Source organism: Anas platyrhynchos, chromosome 13 (genome assembly GCF_047663525.1).
Source record: "Anas platyrhynchos isolate ZD024472 breed Pekin duck chromosome 13, IASCAAS_PekinDuck_T2T, whole genome shotgun sequence".
Lineage (NCBI taxonomy): Eukaryota > Metazoa > Chordata > Aves > Anseriformes > Anatidae > Anas > Anas platyrhynchos.
Window position 1 is genome coordinate 1765540 of NC_092599.1, and position 15205 is coordinate 1780744.

A 15205-nucleotide genomic window follows, 5' to 3' on the forward strand; every position below is an offset into this window, starting at 1 on the left:
TTAAGTGTCAATACAACCCTCAAAACATAAGTTTATTGAATAAAGCTGAAGAGCAGTAAACCAACATATGCATCCACCTAAATAAAAAATCCACATATTTACAAAGTTCAGTAATTGTATAAGTTGTTCACATGCAGAGAGTAATGCACAGGTTAACAATTGGTAGTGTTTGGATGCCATTAATGCTGAAAGCAGTGAAGTATATAAACACCAAACACATCAAGTTTAGCTATAGGCCAGTTAACTAAACAGTGACCTGGTCCCCCACGAAGATCCACACATTCTAGTTTAGTTTCCATATTTTAGGCACAAGCAAGTTTGCTAAATAAAAGGACCTGTAGCAGTTCACGGTGAACTAGGGACTACAGTAGCAAGTTAATGCACCCTCTCCTCTACAGCACCAGAGTATGAATTAATTGAAATCATGCTTCAGAGAACTGAAAGGGGACAAAAAGTTAAATGCAAGTTCAGACTGAATGCAGGCAGCATGTAGTGTCTGTGCAACGGTGCGACAGTTGGTACAGAACAGTAAGGCCATGGCAGTCCAAATTAAAACTGGTTTGTCACAACTGATATGGACTAAACAGTGTTTTCAACCGAGGACCCCAGAGTAATGCAGACTCCACAGTTAGGTAAGGAAGAATCACACACAGTGTGAGGCAACACAAGCAGGTGTACCATGTATTTGTATACACTAGCAAGCTACACTGACATTACTGTATGAACAAACCAGTCTTAACAAGTCTGTCCCTTTAAATATATTGAAGTCATTGAGAAAGTAAAGCTACAAAAACATTACAATCTTTAGTTTATACCTACTTCCCTATACTGTAGAAGCTAGTCAAGAAATAGGATCGATTCGTTGGCTCTCTTGTGCTTTGACACAGTTGAACATTTCATCTTGCAACTTACAGACTTTGCACATGGTTACATCAAGAAAGCAGGCAGGTCTAGAGTTGTCACAATAGCCGAGATGTTTCATAGCACCAGGTGAAACTGTGCCCAGCTATTTCATGAGCAGGAGAGACACTAGACAATTACACAGATATTGTGCTAAAGGCCAACGACTGACTCTCTACAAAAACATCAGTAATTTAAGTGTCATGCAGCCGCTCAGAATGTATATTCTGGTTTCAGATAGAGATCACTAGTATCTGGAGACAGAAAAATGTGTTTGGACAAAGTCTGATGTTCCTAGCAATTTGTTTTCATGCTGGAATACTCCAATTTTTGAAAGCTTAAACAGAACAGTCCATTCCTATCCCCCAGACAAATGTTAAACAGAAGCAACAAAATGAATTTAAACAGTCGGCTCCCCTAATTCATCAGAAGAGTTTGGTTTTGTTTGTTTTTTTAAGTGACAGGGTAAGATCTCAGCTGTAGATTAGTGATGCTGATCTGTGTCTTGTGCTCCCCTCTGCAAACAGTTTCCATTTCTCTGCTAACATACACACATCACATGCATTTGTGAGATTAGTATCCCACAACTCACGCTTAAATGTTTTCTAACTACTGTATGTGGCATCTTACAGAATTTCAATGCTGTCAGGCGTCAGCATCTTCAAGCCACTAAACACTAGAAATAAAACACTTGCTGAAAATCATATAAAAACCTGGCCCTGAAAAACCAGAACAGTGTACCATCATAGTTAACATGGTAGAGATCTTTTTTTTTTTTTAAAAAGCCCCCCCCAACCCTCCCACCATAGATGGTTGTAAAATAAATATTTGTGCTGACTTTATGACAACTCTAGTTGTTTTGTGACATAATAGGAATACAAGTCTTCAGCAGTGCACATGAGAAATGAACTGTGAAAAGGCAGATTCTCATTACAGGATTTTTGGGTAATATCTCGTTATGGAGGGAAGTGGACAATTGAGATTATGGCCAACTGGTACTGGAGATTCCAGGAAGACTTCAGCTTCTTCTAGATTTTGAATGCTGAATAAGCCACTGAAGCGTGATATCTGAAGAGAGAGAAGAGAAGTTCCATATTCAAGTGTTGATTTGTATTTGCATAACCAGCACCACTTTGGTATGCCCACGTCCTCAAGTACATAAGAGTAGACAGCCCTTCTCTACAGGCTGGTCCAAGGCGGATTAACAGAACCATTTTTTGAAGGCTTGCTGTCTGTGCTGTCTGGTATAACCGCCCAGAGTCCTGTGGGCAACATTTGAAGGAACTGCCTCAGACATCCAGGCTCCTCAGTCAACCACACTTCTAAGAGACTTCCGTTAATCTGATACCTTGGTCTCGCTCACATACTCACTTGTAGATCAACATCACTACGTTTATGCCAGCCTGAGTGCTGCCTATCCTCACCTGAGGGAAGCAATCTTAGTTGGCATCAAGCTTCTCCGTGCTTGAAAGAGGTTCTCAAAAGCAATTGAAACTTGCAAACATCACATCAGCGTAATGCTTGCAGCAACAGCTTCCCTACAGCATCAGTGATGCTCATCTCTGCTGTAAGCCTTGTGTGGGAAATATGACAGAAGGGAGCATCCCCTTCTCCTATCACCTTGTTTGCATCTCTAACTGAAGGCAAAGTGACAGGGGGTTCTTGAATAAGAAATCGTATGAGCTCCACAGGCTGTTCATTTTTCCTGGTCAGAAGTCAAGTTCTTGATACGAAGCAGTTCTGGTATCCTGTGCAGCTTGTTCCTGTGACCACTAGACTGAAGATTTCCTCATCAGTAAATTCACATTAGGCAGCCAGTGAACCAGCATTAATCTCCTGGCAGGCACATGAAGGCATCAGGAGAAGGATGGCAGGTGTGAGATTATTCAGTATAACAAGTACATGACACTAGTATTTGTAATTGCATAGTACCATGGTTTCTGCCTTTAAATTCCAGAAATTTTACAGCAATTGACATCAGCACCAGAAAAATCTATTATTTGGCTGCCTGGAGTAGTGACTGGCACAGGCCACTACGTGAACATCTTAGATAAACCAGAGAGGGAAGACGATTATTTCATGAGAATGACTGATGAGGAAAAACTTGCTGCAAGGACTTGCTAGCATCTACAGCCTCAAAGTGAAGCCGAGTTAAGAGCACCGGACAGAAGGATAAAATTTAGGGCAAGCTAATCGTGGGACTAGTCAGGTATTTCCTGCAAACTAATTAAAGGCAGCAGGTGTCATAGTAGGCTATGATATGCTTTGCTAACTACAGCCCCTTCACAAACTAACACCAGACAGGCTTCCTCACTGCCATCAGGAGTTACACCACGTTTAACCAGTGCAGTTAAGTGTTGCTGTTGGATTTGTTACCAGTTTCCTGAAGCAAGAAGGCTTATGTTTAAGAAGTCACAATCCCTCAATCCATTCTGATGGTCTTTATAATGCATAACATTTTAGGTTAATAGTTACCTATATTATCTTTCTCTTTGCATGAAATTGAGTAGCAGCAGATTTCTCTGTCCTGAATAGCAGCAAGGTTCCTAGAAAAGAGACAAAATTTAAACACACACTCCCCTTACAACAAGTACTCTTACACTGAGAATCTAAACTGCTCCCACTTCATCTTCTCAGTGTAACTTGTTTCTGTACGATGTTTCAGTTACCACCTGTTGCTGCGTTTTCTACTTATAACACAAGTTCTTCATCTAACATCCCTACGTACATCAATGCCTTTATCGAGTTAACACAGCTTTTGTTAGGAAGGGTTAGACTTACATCTTTTCAATTAGTTGTTTCTCATCCAAAGCGTTAGGAAGGTCTCTCTTGTTTCCAAGTACTAGAACCTGAAATCCAAATCAGAAGAAAACAGTTGCACCTCTTTTTTAAAAAAGTTTCAGGAGAGTCTGACAAGCAGTCAACACTAGACTTAAATCCAAGGGATTAAGACATTTAATAGTAAACCAGGTCAAGAGGGAAGATGTACCTAGTCACAGGGAAAGGGGGGGGGGTCCAAATAAACTCTTGTGAACTGGTGTGTTCTCACACTTGCTTTTTGTGCATGTATGAACAATTCCAATAAACTTTCAGCTTAAGTTTCCCAAATTTACGTGGTATTTCTGTACTATCTGATTAACAGGCACTATAGCAACTAGAAGAGCACAAACCCATATGGTAGAATATGGTTCTCTGAATTACTGCTCTACTTTTTTTTTTTGTGGGTACTAAGCAAATATTATCACTGCAGGAACGATCAAGGTCAACAATTGTATCTAAGGCACTAGGGAGAGGTGTTGCTTACAGTGCTTACACTGGACTTAAAGACGTCAAGACACTCTTCAGATGCACTAAACTATGTATATTTCTAAAGAAAGTTTAATACTGATGTAAGACAATAATACTTACAGGGATTCCTTGTAACTGTGGCTTATCTAGAAGATTGTGCAGCTCATTCCGAGAGGCTTCTATTTTTTCACGATCTGCAGCATCTACCATGTAGCTTTAAGAAGAATTTAAGGTTAGTTCAGCAGGACTCAACTACTTCAGAAACAGCAGTCTTTGCTTTAAACTGTCAGGTCTGAGCACATTCAAAGCTTTAAACAAAGCTAGGTCTTCCGAGCAAGGAATTCGGTTCTTTTCAAAGCAATTCCCCACAATCAGAGTAGTGGGAAAATTCTTTCCGTTAAGACTACTCTGCCATCCAAGTCAAACTGGAAGCAGTTAGTACTCAGGATTAGACACTGATGAGAAAATAACACATCCTGAGCCCTGAACTTGAGGGTACAGAAGTTACTTAATACGGTTGCAGTACAGTTTCAGAATTAATACGAGCACACCGAGTCCATTATGTGCTACTACACTAGATACAGAAGAGAAGCAAGTCTGCAGTTAAATATAAGCCTAGGGAAAATGACACTTACACAATAGCATTAACTCCCCTGCAGTATCGTTCCCACATGCTTCGGAATCGTGGTTGCCCTCCTATATCCCAGATCTTAAGTGGAAGGAAAAAAGACAATTTAGCCATACACTATTTAAGCACGTCATACATACAAGACAAGCAGTCAAAACAGTTTTCTTCTTTCCTTATGCCAGCTGCAGGACCTTTTGCTTATTAGAACAGAAATAATCTCTGCAAGCACTGAAAATACAGCTACTCAAATCTCACAGGCCAGATAGTATAAGATATAAACTAGAACATCTTATACCAGATGCATGAAAACCTGCATATTAAGTTTTCACAGATATACTGTAGAATACATGAAAATACAATGTACCCACTTCACACTCTGGTTATGACTTAAGCTTTGAGCAATACTGAAGAGCAGAAGAAGAACAGGACGTGTGGGCCCTCGAAGTGTGAAAATTAACTCAGATTAAAGCCAGACATCATTATTAAAGCATTGCTTTAACTAGTCCATGAATCTGGAAATCAAACACTGCTTCTCATTTAAGGAACTCCATAAATAAACCTAAGTCTATTCTTATGCTATTTTACAGATTTAGCTGAGCCTCTTCAGTTTGCTATACTTGTCCCAACGGTGGGAACAAAATAGAGTAAGTGTGCAATTTTTAAACTAGAACCTGAAGACAATTTCATATGGGTTTAAAAATAAAGACGGTCAACGTTAACATACCTTTATTGTAACGTTACCCTTTGTAACTTTTCTCATGTTGAAGCCCACAGTAGGAATCATATCTTCACTGAATTGACCTGACTGAAAAAAAAAAAAAAAAAAAAAAAGAAAGTTAAGTCTAACACTTCTCATACAACTAGTTTATGTGGTAAAATACCACAAGCTTTTCTAGCCTTCCAGTTGAAGGCCTTATAGCCAGGAAGTCACAGGTATTACACTGACATGTGTTGCAGCTTGCACAGGCAGTCACAGCGTTTCTTAAAAGCACTTAAATAATCTTTCAAGCCTTGAGGGAGTCAGAGGCACAAAGTTGCTGGTAGAGCAGTGCTTTATAGCTGAACAGACGGACAGCCAGGACAAGTATAGGATGAAAGCCATTCACCTTCTTCTGCTGGAGCCATGTTCTGTGCTTTGGGATCTGCTAGGCTCCTGGCAGCTCAAAACACCCAGCTGCTCCTCTGATGCAAGCTACTCTGTGGGCAACATTTGCAGTAATAAATCACTCTCGTGGAGTAAACCTTCAACCCACAGGTATGGTTAGCACCTGAGGAGTCTTAAAAGGCTGGCAAGTGGAAGGACCTGCCAGGGCTGCCTCCTGTGTGGCTAGTGCCCAACTGGTTCAGCAGTGCAAGAGGTGACCAAAGCAAGTGGAGAGCATTTCCTCCTGCTTCTACCAGTTCAGCATCACTTTCAGCCCTGATATCGCTGCTGCAGAACAGCGATGCATTAGGGAGGCTCTCTAATGGCAGAAGTTTTACTATCACTTACACTTTTATCTCTAACAGTCTGAAAGCCAAGTTCACAGCTATCTCTGCTAGCTGGCCCAGCAGTCACAACACATGTTATCGACGGCAGTACAGGTTTCTCCCATGCAGCCTTGGCTATCTGGCAGAAGGTGAATCTCAGCCACAGCGGGCGTTATGCATCTCACTACATCCACTGCATTTAACAGAACCAGACAGTCACAGCAGATTTGGAAAAAAAGGTCAACTCAGATGCATTCGGTTGTTTAATTAGTGCTCAATATCACAGCAGGAGGAAGTCTGCTTCTCTCCCCCCAAGCTGCACAGAGAAGCCAGCCTGAATGAAAACCCTTTTTAGAACAGCTGAAGCAGACATCACATCACCCTACAAGTTAGGGCCCAGCTGCTCACGAGCTGGAAGTATTGGCTTAGTCTGACTGGACATGCTTTGACATGTTTTTGGACACGCTACATGTTTTTTGGAGCCCGCAACCAGAAGTTTGTAACATCAGTGCTCTGTCATTCAGCTCTCGACCTAAAAACCCCACGCCTAAAAACCCCACAGGTCTGTTCCCCTCCCCAGTAGAACTGCCAGCCTCCCCTAGCAAACCAAAGCCAGAAGCCTCACACAATGCACAATATAACACTAAAATACATTGAAAACATATGGATGACAAGCTCATTTTTGCTTATTTGGCCCAACTGAAACTCTTCAGCTGAAAAGCTAAGTGGCACATTGTTCTGGTTGACCTACAAAACAAATCTATCCAGAGCTTGAACACAAAGGCAGCAGCCCCCTGAACAGGCAGTGATTTGTCTCATTTAAGATCTGCTTCCCAGATGTACAGTTAGTTATACAGAGTCTTAGAAGGCAATTGGAAATAACTAAGTCCTTGAATCTAAGGAATGTAACTAAAAACAGTGATGACCTAAAAATGAACAACTTAAGCCTCTTTAAGCAGATGTTTTGCATTTCCATTTGAAAGAAGTTTAAACTGCCTAGACTACACAGAAGAACATGCAACGGTCTCCCACAGCGCCGCTTCAGGAACTGCTCAAACCTTTTTGCCAAGTTCAGCGAGGTGGGTGCACAACCTCAACACCTCCTGCGTAGCTTCTTGTTACGGCCTTAAAAGCCTAGTGCCCAACTTGGCCATTTCAGCCCGTTTGATTGTGTGAATTCAACAGCAGAAGAGTAAGCATTGCTTCCACGTTTGATGCAGTTCAGCTCAAGGCATGCACTGCCAGTCTTGCCTTTGAAGGGTCAGCTTGCCACGGTTGCTCAAGAACCACTGCATTCCTCCCTCTGCAGTCACACCCTACACCCACACTCCAACCAAGCACCTCCTAAACACTCCCTGAACTTCCACTCCTGTGCTACTTCACAGCACCCCACATGCTGTTAGCTGTTCCTACTCCCAGCTCCTTCCAGATCCTTCAAAGGAGAGCTGCTCCCATCAATAGCTTATGCTCTCCCACTGCACCTTTAGAACACAGATTCCTTCAGATAAGAGGAACTCCTCATCTGTACACAGTTCTGTTTGAGTTGGGCTTCTCCCCGCCTCCCCCCATGCGAACACAAAGCAGATTACTCAGCCCTATCGCTCGTTTTCACAATATGATGCTTTCTCCTCCTAAAATAGGCCTCAGCTTCCAAACAAGTCCGATAAGCACAGAAATATTTTCAATCCCCAGTCTGGAAGTACTGGCTGTTGTCACACATTGCTCAAACACTCAAGGACAGCAGAGTAGCTGCCTGCAAACCTAGCCCCAGCATCTGTTTTCAGCACCCGTGAACACTCCAACAGGCAGACGCTGTACTTCATCCATGCCTCCCGGATCAGCCCTGTGCACTGCAAGTGCTGTGAACTCGGCCCGTAGCTCTGAGGCCACATAGACCATACAGCATGAACAGAAACTGTTCACTGAAGGTCACAGAACAGACTCAGTTTGCTCTCATCCATAAGTGGAAGATAAGAGGGAGACTAAACGGACTGAATTCCAGAGACCACAGAAAGAACCTGCACGGTTAGTCTTCAAGCCTCTGGATTTACGAGATGCTCCCTTTTCAAAATTCCATGCTCCTGGAAAACCCAAGCACATGATGTATCAGAAGTTTAGTGTCATCCAGTTCCTACTGTCAGGCACATCGGCAGGCAGTTCCACAGCATTTGTATGAAGGTATTTGAGTATTAGAATTGCCCCTGCAGCACTGACTGAGATGAGCTACAAGTGCCCTCTGGTATCTATTCCTCACGTATCTGGACTCTATATTCCCTTCACACTCGGTATGTTAAGGATAATGGGCAAGCAACAACCCTTTTGAAAGCTTCACATCTGCTATTAGTGAGGTGACTGCTCACAGTCACCTCACTATTAACCGGGCCCCGGTGCACAAAACCATGAGGCTTAAGTGCCAGCAACACAGGGAAGCTCAGCGTGGAACTGCCCAGTGAAGACCACCTCGACCCAACAGTTCTCATACTCCAGGTCAGGCAGTAAGTCACAGCCAGTGCTAGACCTGAAGCGCTTTAAGAGGACGGGGATTACAAGCTCGCTGCATAGGAACAAACCAGCCTTGTGCAATGCTTGCCCACTCCAAGAAACAGTTCTTGTAACAGGCTGGCGGGTGAGACACAGGTAACCTGCTCCCACGGGGCAACACGCACCCCCTTACCTGCCCAAGTACCCCCCGCCCTGGATAAGGGTTACTGAGAGAAGCAGAACTGCTCCCAGGCTGGACTAAGTAATTTAGGAGCGTGCAGCAGACACCTCCGCTCATTCGTCAGTTTGGACTCGGCTCACCTGTGACTAGCACAGTCGGTTCCACCTCTAGCACAGCCCACAGCATGACGAACACTCCCCACACCACACCAACCCGGTCCACCAGTCACACACCAGCTGATGCTAGCCCTGGTTTGGGGCTGCACTGCGCTGCACTGCACCGTGCAGCTCCTGGCCACAGGGGAGCAAGAGGCACCCGAGGGGTTTGCTGGGTGCCCTCAGCCCTCACAGCACTCATCTGCCCAGGCTCTGCACTGCAGCCACGGTCAGCTCCTCGGTTTGCACCCGCTTTAACGGGGTCTTGTGGTCGCTGTGTGCCCTGAAACACAACCAGACGTGTTAAAGCACAACCACGCTCATAGTCACTGCTTTTTACCTTGTACTCTGCCCGAGTGCCCCCCTGGGCCTGCAGTGCTGTCCTGCAGCCCTGGCCTCCCTCTGTGCCCACCAAGAGCCCCGGGGCAGCCTCACCAGCCGGCATCCCCAGGAGTTTTCCCTCAGGAACAGGACTGTGGTGTGCCAGTTGCAGCTACACTTCACATTGCAGAAGGGGAGGGTATGAATACTCCAGACAAGCATTCTGCCTAGCACCATCTAGCTTTTCTAAAGTATACAAAGGATGCTTGTTTGTTTTTTCTTTAAATACATAGTTAGCATCAAAACAAGCTGCTTACTAGCTGTACCATTTTCAGCTGTCTCAAGTCAAAAGAACAGAACAGAAGTGACTCCAGCTCCCGCCCGCCTTTCTGTAGCCACCAGCTACAGCCAGAGGACCGCCAGCTTCCAGGAAGGCACGCTGCCGGGCTGGCAGCACAAATGCTGAAGCAACTCAAGCAAGTAACTAAGCTTAAGACTGGAGCTGGTTCCCTGTACCTTCCCTAAAGATGCTTTAAAATATTAGGGATGCTGAAACAATTCAAAGGCAGAACTGGGATTCCTTCCTCTTTCCTTCTGCCTAGCGTGGCAGCTTTCCTGCTTGCACCAGAAACCACATCTACAATGGCTCATCCACCTTGGCCTCAGTGACCAATTCACAGCTACAAGATCACCACCCCGCTGCCTGCACAAGGGGATTCTTTACAGCAACACAGAGTAGTGGGGCTGACTCTGGTTTGCATCCCAAAATTAACGTGATTCATTACTCTTGTAGGACAGATTTCTTCATATAAGCTTTGTTACTGCACAAAGACTCCAGCCAGGACACTCCTAGTCCACCTGAAGTCCCACTGTTTGCCCCTACATTTCTGCCTACACTATGAAAAAAGCTGCATCTTACAAGTTACTTTCAAAAAGCAGGCATTTTAGCATTATGTAAAGCTACCCCTACACCATGCCACTTCTGCAGCATCGATGGCCTCAACCACAGGCGTGCATCACACACGGGCAGGTCAGCTCCCCGGTCCCTGCAGTCACCTCCCTCTTGAAGAACTCCAGTGTTCCAGTACTTGCAACCACGCTCAGAAGCTCCCAAGCTACAGGAGAACTCAAGACCATGACAACAGACAAACGTTTCTATTTGAGACCACTTGGGGTACAGCAAGCAGGACCTCAAAGACAGAACGAGCTGAGGGTGAGTCACTTCTTGTTGCCTTATTACCTAATGAAGTGAGGCAATCCGTTTCAATAAGCTGCTGCAATTAACAAACACTTCGCTGAGAGGTGTATCCCACTGCTCACTGAGAGGTGTATCCCACTACTCACAGAAGTGCTCCAAAGCCTCAACGCAAACTATTTACAGCCCACCTGGGTGCTTCAGAAGGCACTAAGGCAGCACTGGGGCTGGTCAGAACAATCCTTTTCCATACTCCTCCAGGACAACCCTAGACAAAGTTACGTGTAACAGGCACGGGGACTGAAGGAAGCCACAGCTGCTGCTGCCCAGCGGAACTGTTCACTCCAAGGAGCTTCATTTGATGTTGCCTCTTTCCAGGGACCAAAGCCTCACTCAGAGGCTTGTCAGACACGCCACAGCTAGAGAAAACACTCATTGATTCAGGCCTCGACAGAAATCCTGAAAACAGATCTTATGTGCCCTATCAGCACAAACAGAACAGGTTAAGCTCAGCTCTTACACCTGACAACCCCACACGGGCAGCCTGCCTTGCCTCCCCGCCCACCCGGCAGCTCCCCTCTCCTTCCTGCTGCAGCCCAGTCCCTGGAGCTGCAGCGCTCCGGATGCCTGGATCCTGGAGTTTTGGCACACGAGGTTTGGGGACAGGCAGCAGTGCCCCTCCATGGAGCTCCTTCCTGACGGCAGCGGCACCCTGCTGCCTGGGAGCCGCCCGTTTCTTCGAGTCATGTTGCAGCTGCGCCACGTGACGGAGCTGGGTTGCCTGTCCTCCCTCCCGCTGTGACTTGCAGCTCCGACAGCAGGTCTGATGAAAGCCCGGGGCCCAGCGAGTGGCAGAAGATGCTGCGGACTCCAGAAAGGAATGGGCACCTCCAGCCCTCGGCTAAGGAGCTCGCCGTGCCCGGCACGATGCTGGGATGACACGCAGTTTCTCTGAAAGGAGCCACAGGCCATCTACCTTATGGAAATTAGGAGCAGGAGGAAATGATATCCTCCCTTGTGAGCAAGTTTACTCACGCACACGGAAAACTTATGCTAAATATCTAATTAGAGGCCGTGACTAATATGGAGCCAACAGCAAAGCAGAAGCTGCAGAAGCTGCATCCAGCTGTAAGCAGATCTCTCTGCTGAGGTTGCTAAGCCCCCAAACTAAGTTTGGTCTGGTTACAGACTGAGTCCTTGTTCAGACCAGAAAGATAAATACAGGCCAAACCAGCTCACAAACACTGCTCCAGAACTGGACTGTCTGCCTCTCGTGGCATTTCCACCTCACCAGTCATGCAGGAGTTGTATCAAGCCTCCAACGTAATGGGCTCGAGTCTTCCCTCTAGTTACAAGTGCCTGGTTTAAGTGGGGCCCCACAGCAGACACAGGACTACACCAGAGATTCACGTTAAACTCACTGCTGTCAGGACGCTGCTGACAGCCCTCTGCTAGGCAGAACGCAACCTTAAGCTACACCCTGGCATGTAACCCAGCTCTGAAAGCTATCTACAGGCCTCGCATCTTGCTGTGTCATTCCTTTCATTTCAGTTTTATGGAATCCCAGTGCCTGACAGCTACTTCCACCCAAAGCATTAACAGGCCTGCAGAGAGCAGTTATCCTTTTCCAGCACTAATTTCCCCGTGCACGCTCTGAACTAAAGGCAACACCTGAGAAGAGGTTGGCTCTGCACGCCACGGACTGCATTGTGCTGACAACGAAAGCTCACGCTATTTTTCTTAAGCCAATAACAAAAACCTAAGCAAGTTTCCCTCGCTCTGTTTTTCTTAAAGAGGCACTAGATTTCCTAATTATAAGCCTCAGAAATGTACCTTACTGCTTCCAGACTTGAAGCAGTAAACGATCCTGTGTCTTATGCATAATGACTTCCTTATTTCACTCAGTTTTGCAAGCCCATTTGAATGACACTTACTCAGATAAATTTCTGGGCGTGATCTTAATGAGCAGGCGAAACCTTGCAAGATTCAACCCCCAACAAAGCAAGCTGGACGCAGTTGCCAGTTTACTCGCAGTGCTTTAACCACCTGGGACAATCTGGATGGACTAAAATGCTGTGTGACCACTGCAGCTTTTCTCTGGTACTCCACGTTACCTGCAGCAGTTTCACCTAACTCCTTGAAGGAGCTGTGCTTCAAAGCACAGAAGAGCAGTACTTCAACACGTGCCATCGCCACCTGGGACATCATAAGGGGAGAAACCTGCAGAGTAATGCCAGAACCCAAACTCAATGCAGGCACACACCAACCAGTGCCAGCTCAGGGCCCACACATCGAGGTGCTCAGTGGCTCATGAGTTCCACTCGCAGAAATCCAGGAGCAGAGGGAGCTGCAGCCACTGGCGTGTGTGGGTAAAGGCTTCTGGAGTCCTCAGGCGAGTCCAGCAACTTTTCCTTAACACAACCAGGCCGAGGAAATGTGACCTTTTAACTAGGGGAGACCCACTTCACGTGGGTATCATGGAAACCACTAAGAACTAGCGTTCAACTGCGTGAGAGCTTTGTTAGGTTTTGACACTCTCCCTGGCACAAGAACCACGTGGAACTGCAGAAGAACGAGTTTTTTTCCCTATCCAGTTTTCCAACCGTGGCACTTCGACAAACACATCCCTAAAAACACCCAGAACTTTACCATGACACCTCACGGCAGAGGCTGGAGGAGGTCTGCTTGGGCCTGAAGCCGTAGCCACCACCTCCCTGATTGTAGGGGCGCTGTGCAGGGCCGGTGCCGGGCCCTGCGGAGCACCAAACCTGCCCCCATCGCCCCCCCGAGCAGCCTCCCCTTCACGGCTCGGCGGTGGCAGCGCTCCGTGGGGGAGGCCTCCCACACCCAGCCCCGGGCCCGGGCTCCGCAGCCGTGCAGGAGGGGCCGGGAGGAGGCAAAATCGGCAGAGAGGCGGCGAGGGGAGCCCCGAAACCGCGGCCGGGCCCCCTCAGAGCCCCCCTCAGAGCCCCCCTCAGGGCCCCCCTCAGGGCTCCCCTCAGGGCCCCCCTCAGCCCCCTCACCGCGATGACGTTGACGAAGGTGGTCTTGCCCGAGTACTGCAGCCCCACCAGGGTGAGCTCCATCTCCTCCTTCCAGAAGAGCGAGCGGAACCAGTCCAGCAGCCGGGACAGCAGCGCCAGCATGGCTGCGGCCGGGCCGGGCCTGGCCGGGCCCTCGCTGACGGGACCGGGGCCGGGACCGGGACGGGGCCGGGTCGGGGTCGGGGCCGGCGCTCCCGCGGCTCTCGGGCACCCGCGGCTGCCGGGCTCGCCCCCGCGCCGCGCTCACGTGACGCCGCCGCCGCAGCGCCCCCTGCCGGCCGCACCGCCGCACGGCGCCCCGGGAGGACCCCGGCGGGCAGAGGGAGGGAGATGGGGGGGGCGGGGGAGGCTGGGCGCCGCCGCCATCTTGGGGTGGGCGCTGGGGAATGGGGGGGAGGTGGGGCTGTGGGTTCCAACGGCAGAAATGCGAAGGAAATGTGTTTGTAGTAAAGCTAGAAAGCGGCTCAGCGGCATTGCTGGCTGTTCTCACATCTGGTCTCCAGTTTCTGCCCTGTGTTCTGTGTAGAGTTTTCAGGGATCTCGCCATGGGCGCTGTGTCTCCGCCAGTCACATCACAGAATCACAGAATTTCTAGGTTGGAAGAGACCTCAAGATCATCGAGTCCAACCTCTAACCTAACAAACATACCTGAAGCCGGTTGTTTGCCTCCCCAGCCAAGCTAACCCCAGCTCTGTACACAAAATTCCATTACAGGTGGAGGGAGATCAGAAATCCCCAACTCTTCAGGAGAAAAAGAACACAAACCAGAGCACACACCTGCCTTTTTATTATTATTATTATTTAAGCAGAGGTGGCAGGAGCAGCGCAGAGTGACACACTGGACACCTTCACCTACATAGCAAACATCCCTCTATAAACAACCCGTCCGTCCTTGGGGAGGCCCTGCCGAGGAGCTCGGTGTATATAACCCATGCCATCCACCAACCTGCCCCAACACCGGCTCCACAGAGTTCCCCTGCGGCACCTGCCGAGCGAGGCCGAGGCAGGAGGGATGTGAGCTGAGCAGGTGGAGGCAGAGCTGAAAAACCAACACAGGAGGGTCCCTGAGGTGCCCAGGGGAAGAGAACTTTGTCCCTTCACCTGAAGCACGCTCTTTTTACCTCAGGATTTCTTACGATGCTGCAGAAAAATTGTTATCACTCAAATCCCCTCCATTAAGAGATATTAATGGACTATATAATCACAGAATATCCCTAGTTGGAAGGGACCCATGAGAAACATTAAGTCCAACTCCTGGCTTTACACAGGACCACCCAAAAATCAGACCGTGTGTCTGAGAGTGCTCTCCAACCGCTTCTTGAACTCCAGCAGGCTCAGTGCCATGACCACATCCCTGGGGAGCCCATTCCGGTGCCCGACCATGTTCTCAAATTGGTTTTGAGCAGGATCTGTTGGTCACAGGATTACAGAGTCCCAGACCGGATAAAGCTGGAGACACCTCTGGGTGCCTCAGGTGCTTGAGGCTGTGCCCACCACAACCCCTGGTCCTGGCACCAGACACTGCTGAGCACAGCCGGGCTC

General features: G+C 47.8%; 1 protein-coding gene across 1 annotated transcript; it reads right to left on the reverse strand.

The window, feature by feature from the left end:
- Positions 1-13912, reverse strand: ARL8B (ARF like GTPase 8B). Its single transcript, XM_027467655.3, has 7 exons — positions 13643-13912; positions 5541-5621; positions 4824-4897; positions 4309-4402; positions 3682-3749; positions 3376-3446; positions 1-1968 (listed from the first exon to the last, which is right to left on the reverse strand). Exons 1-7 carry the CDS (start codon positions 13763-13765, stop codon positions 1919-1921), a joined length of 561 nt encoding a protein of 186 aa, XP_027323456.2. The 5' UTR covers positions 13766-13912; the 3' UTR covers positions 1-1918.
- Positions 13913-15205: the final 1293 nt, after the last annotated feature.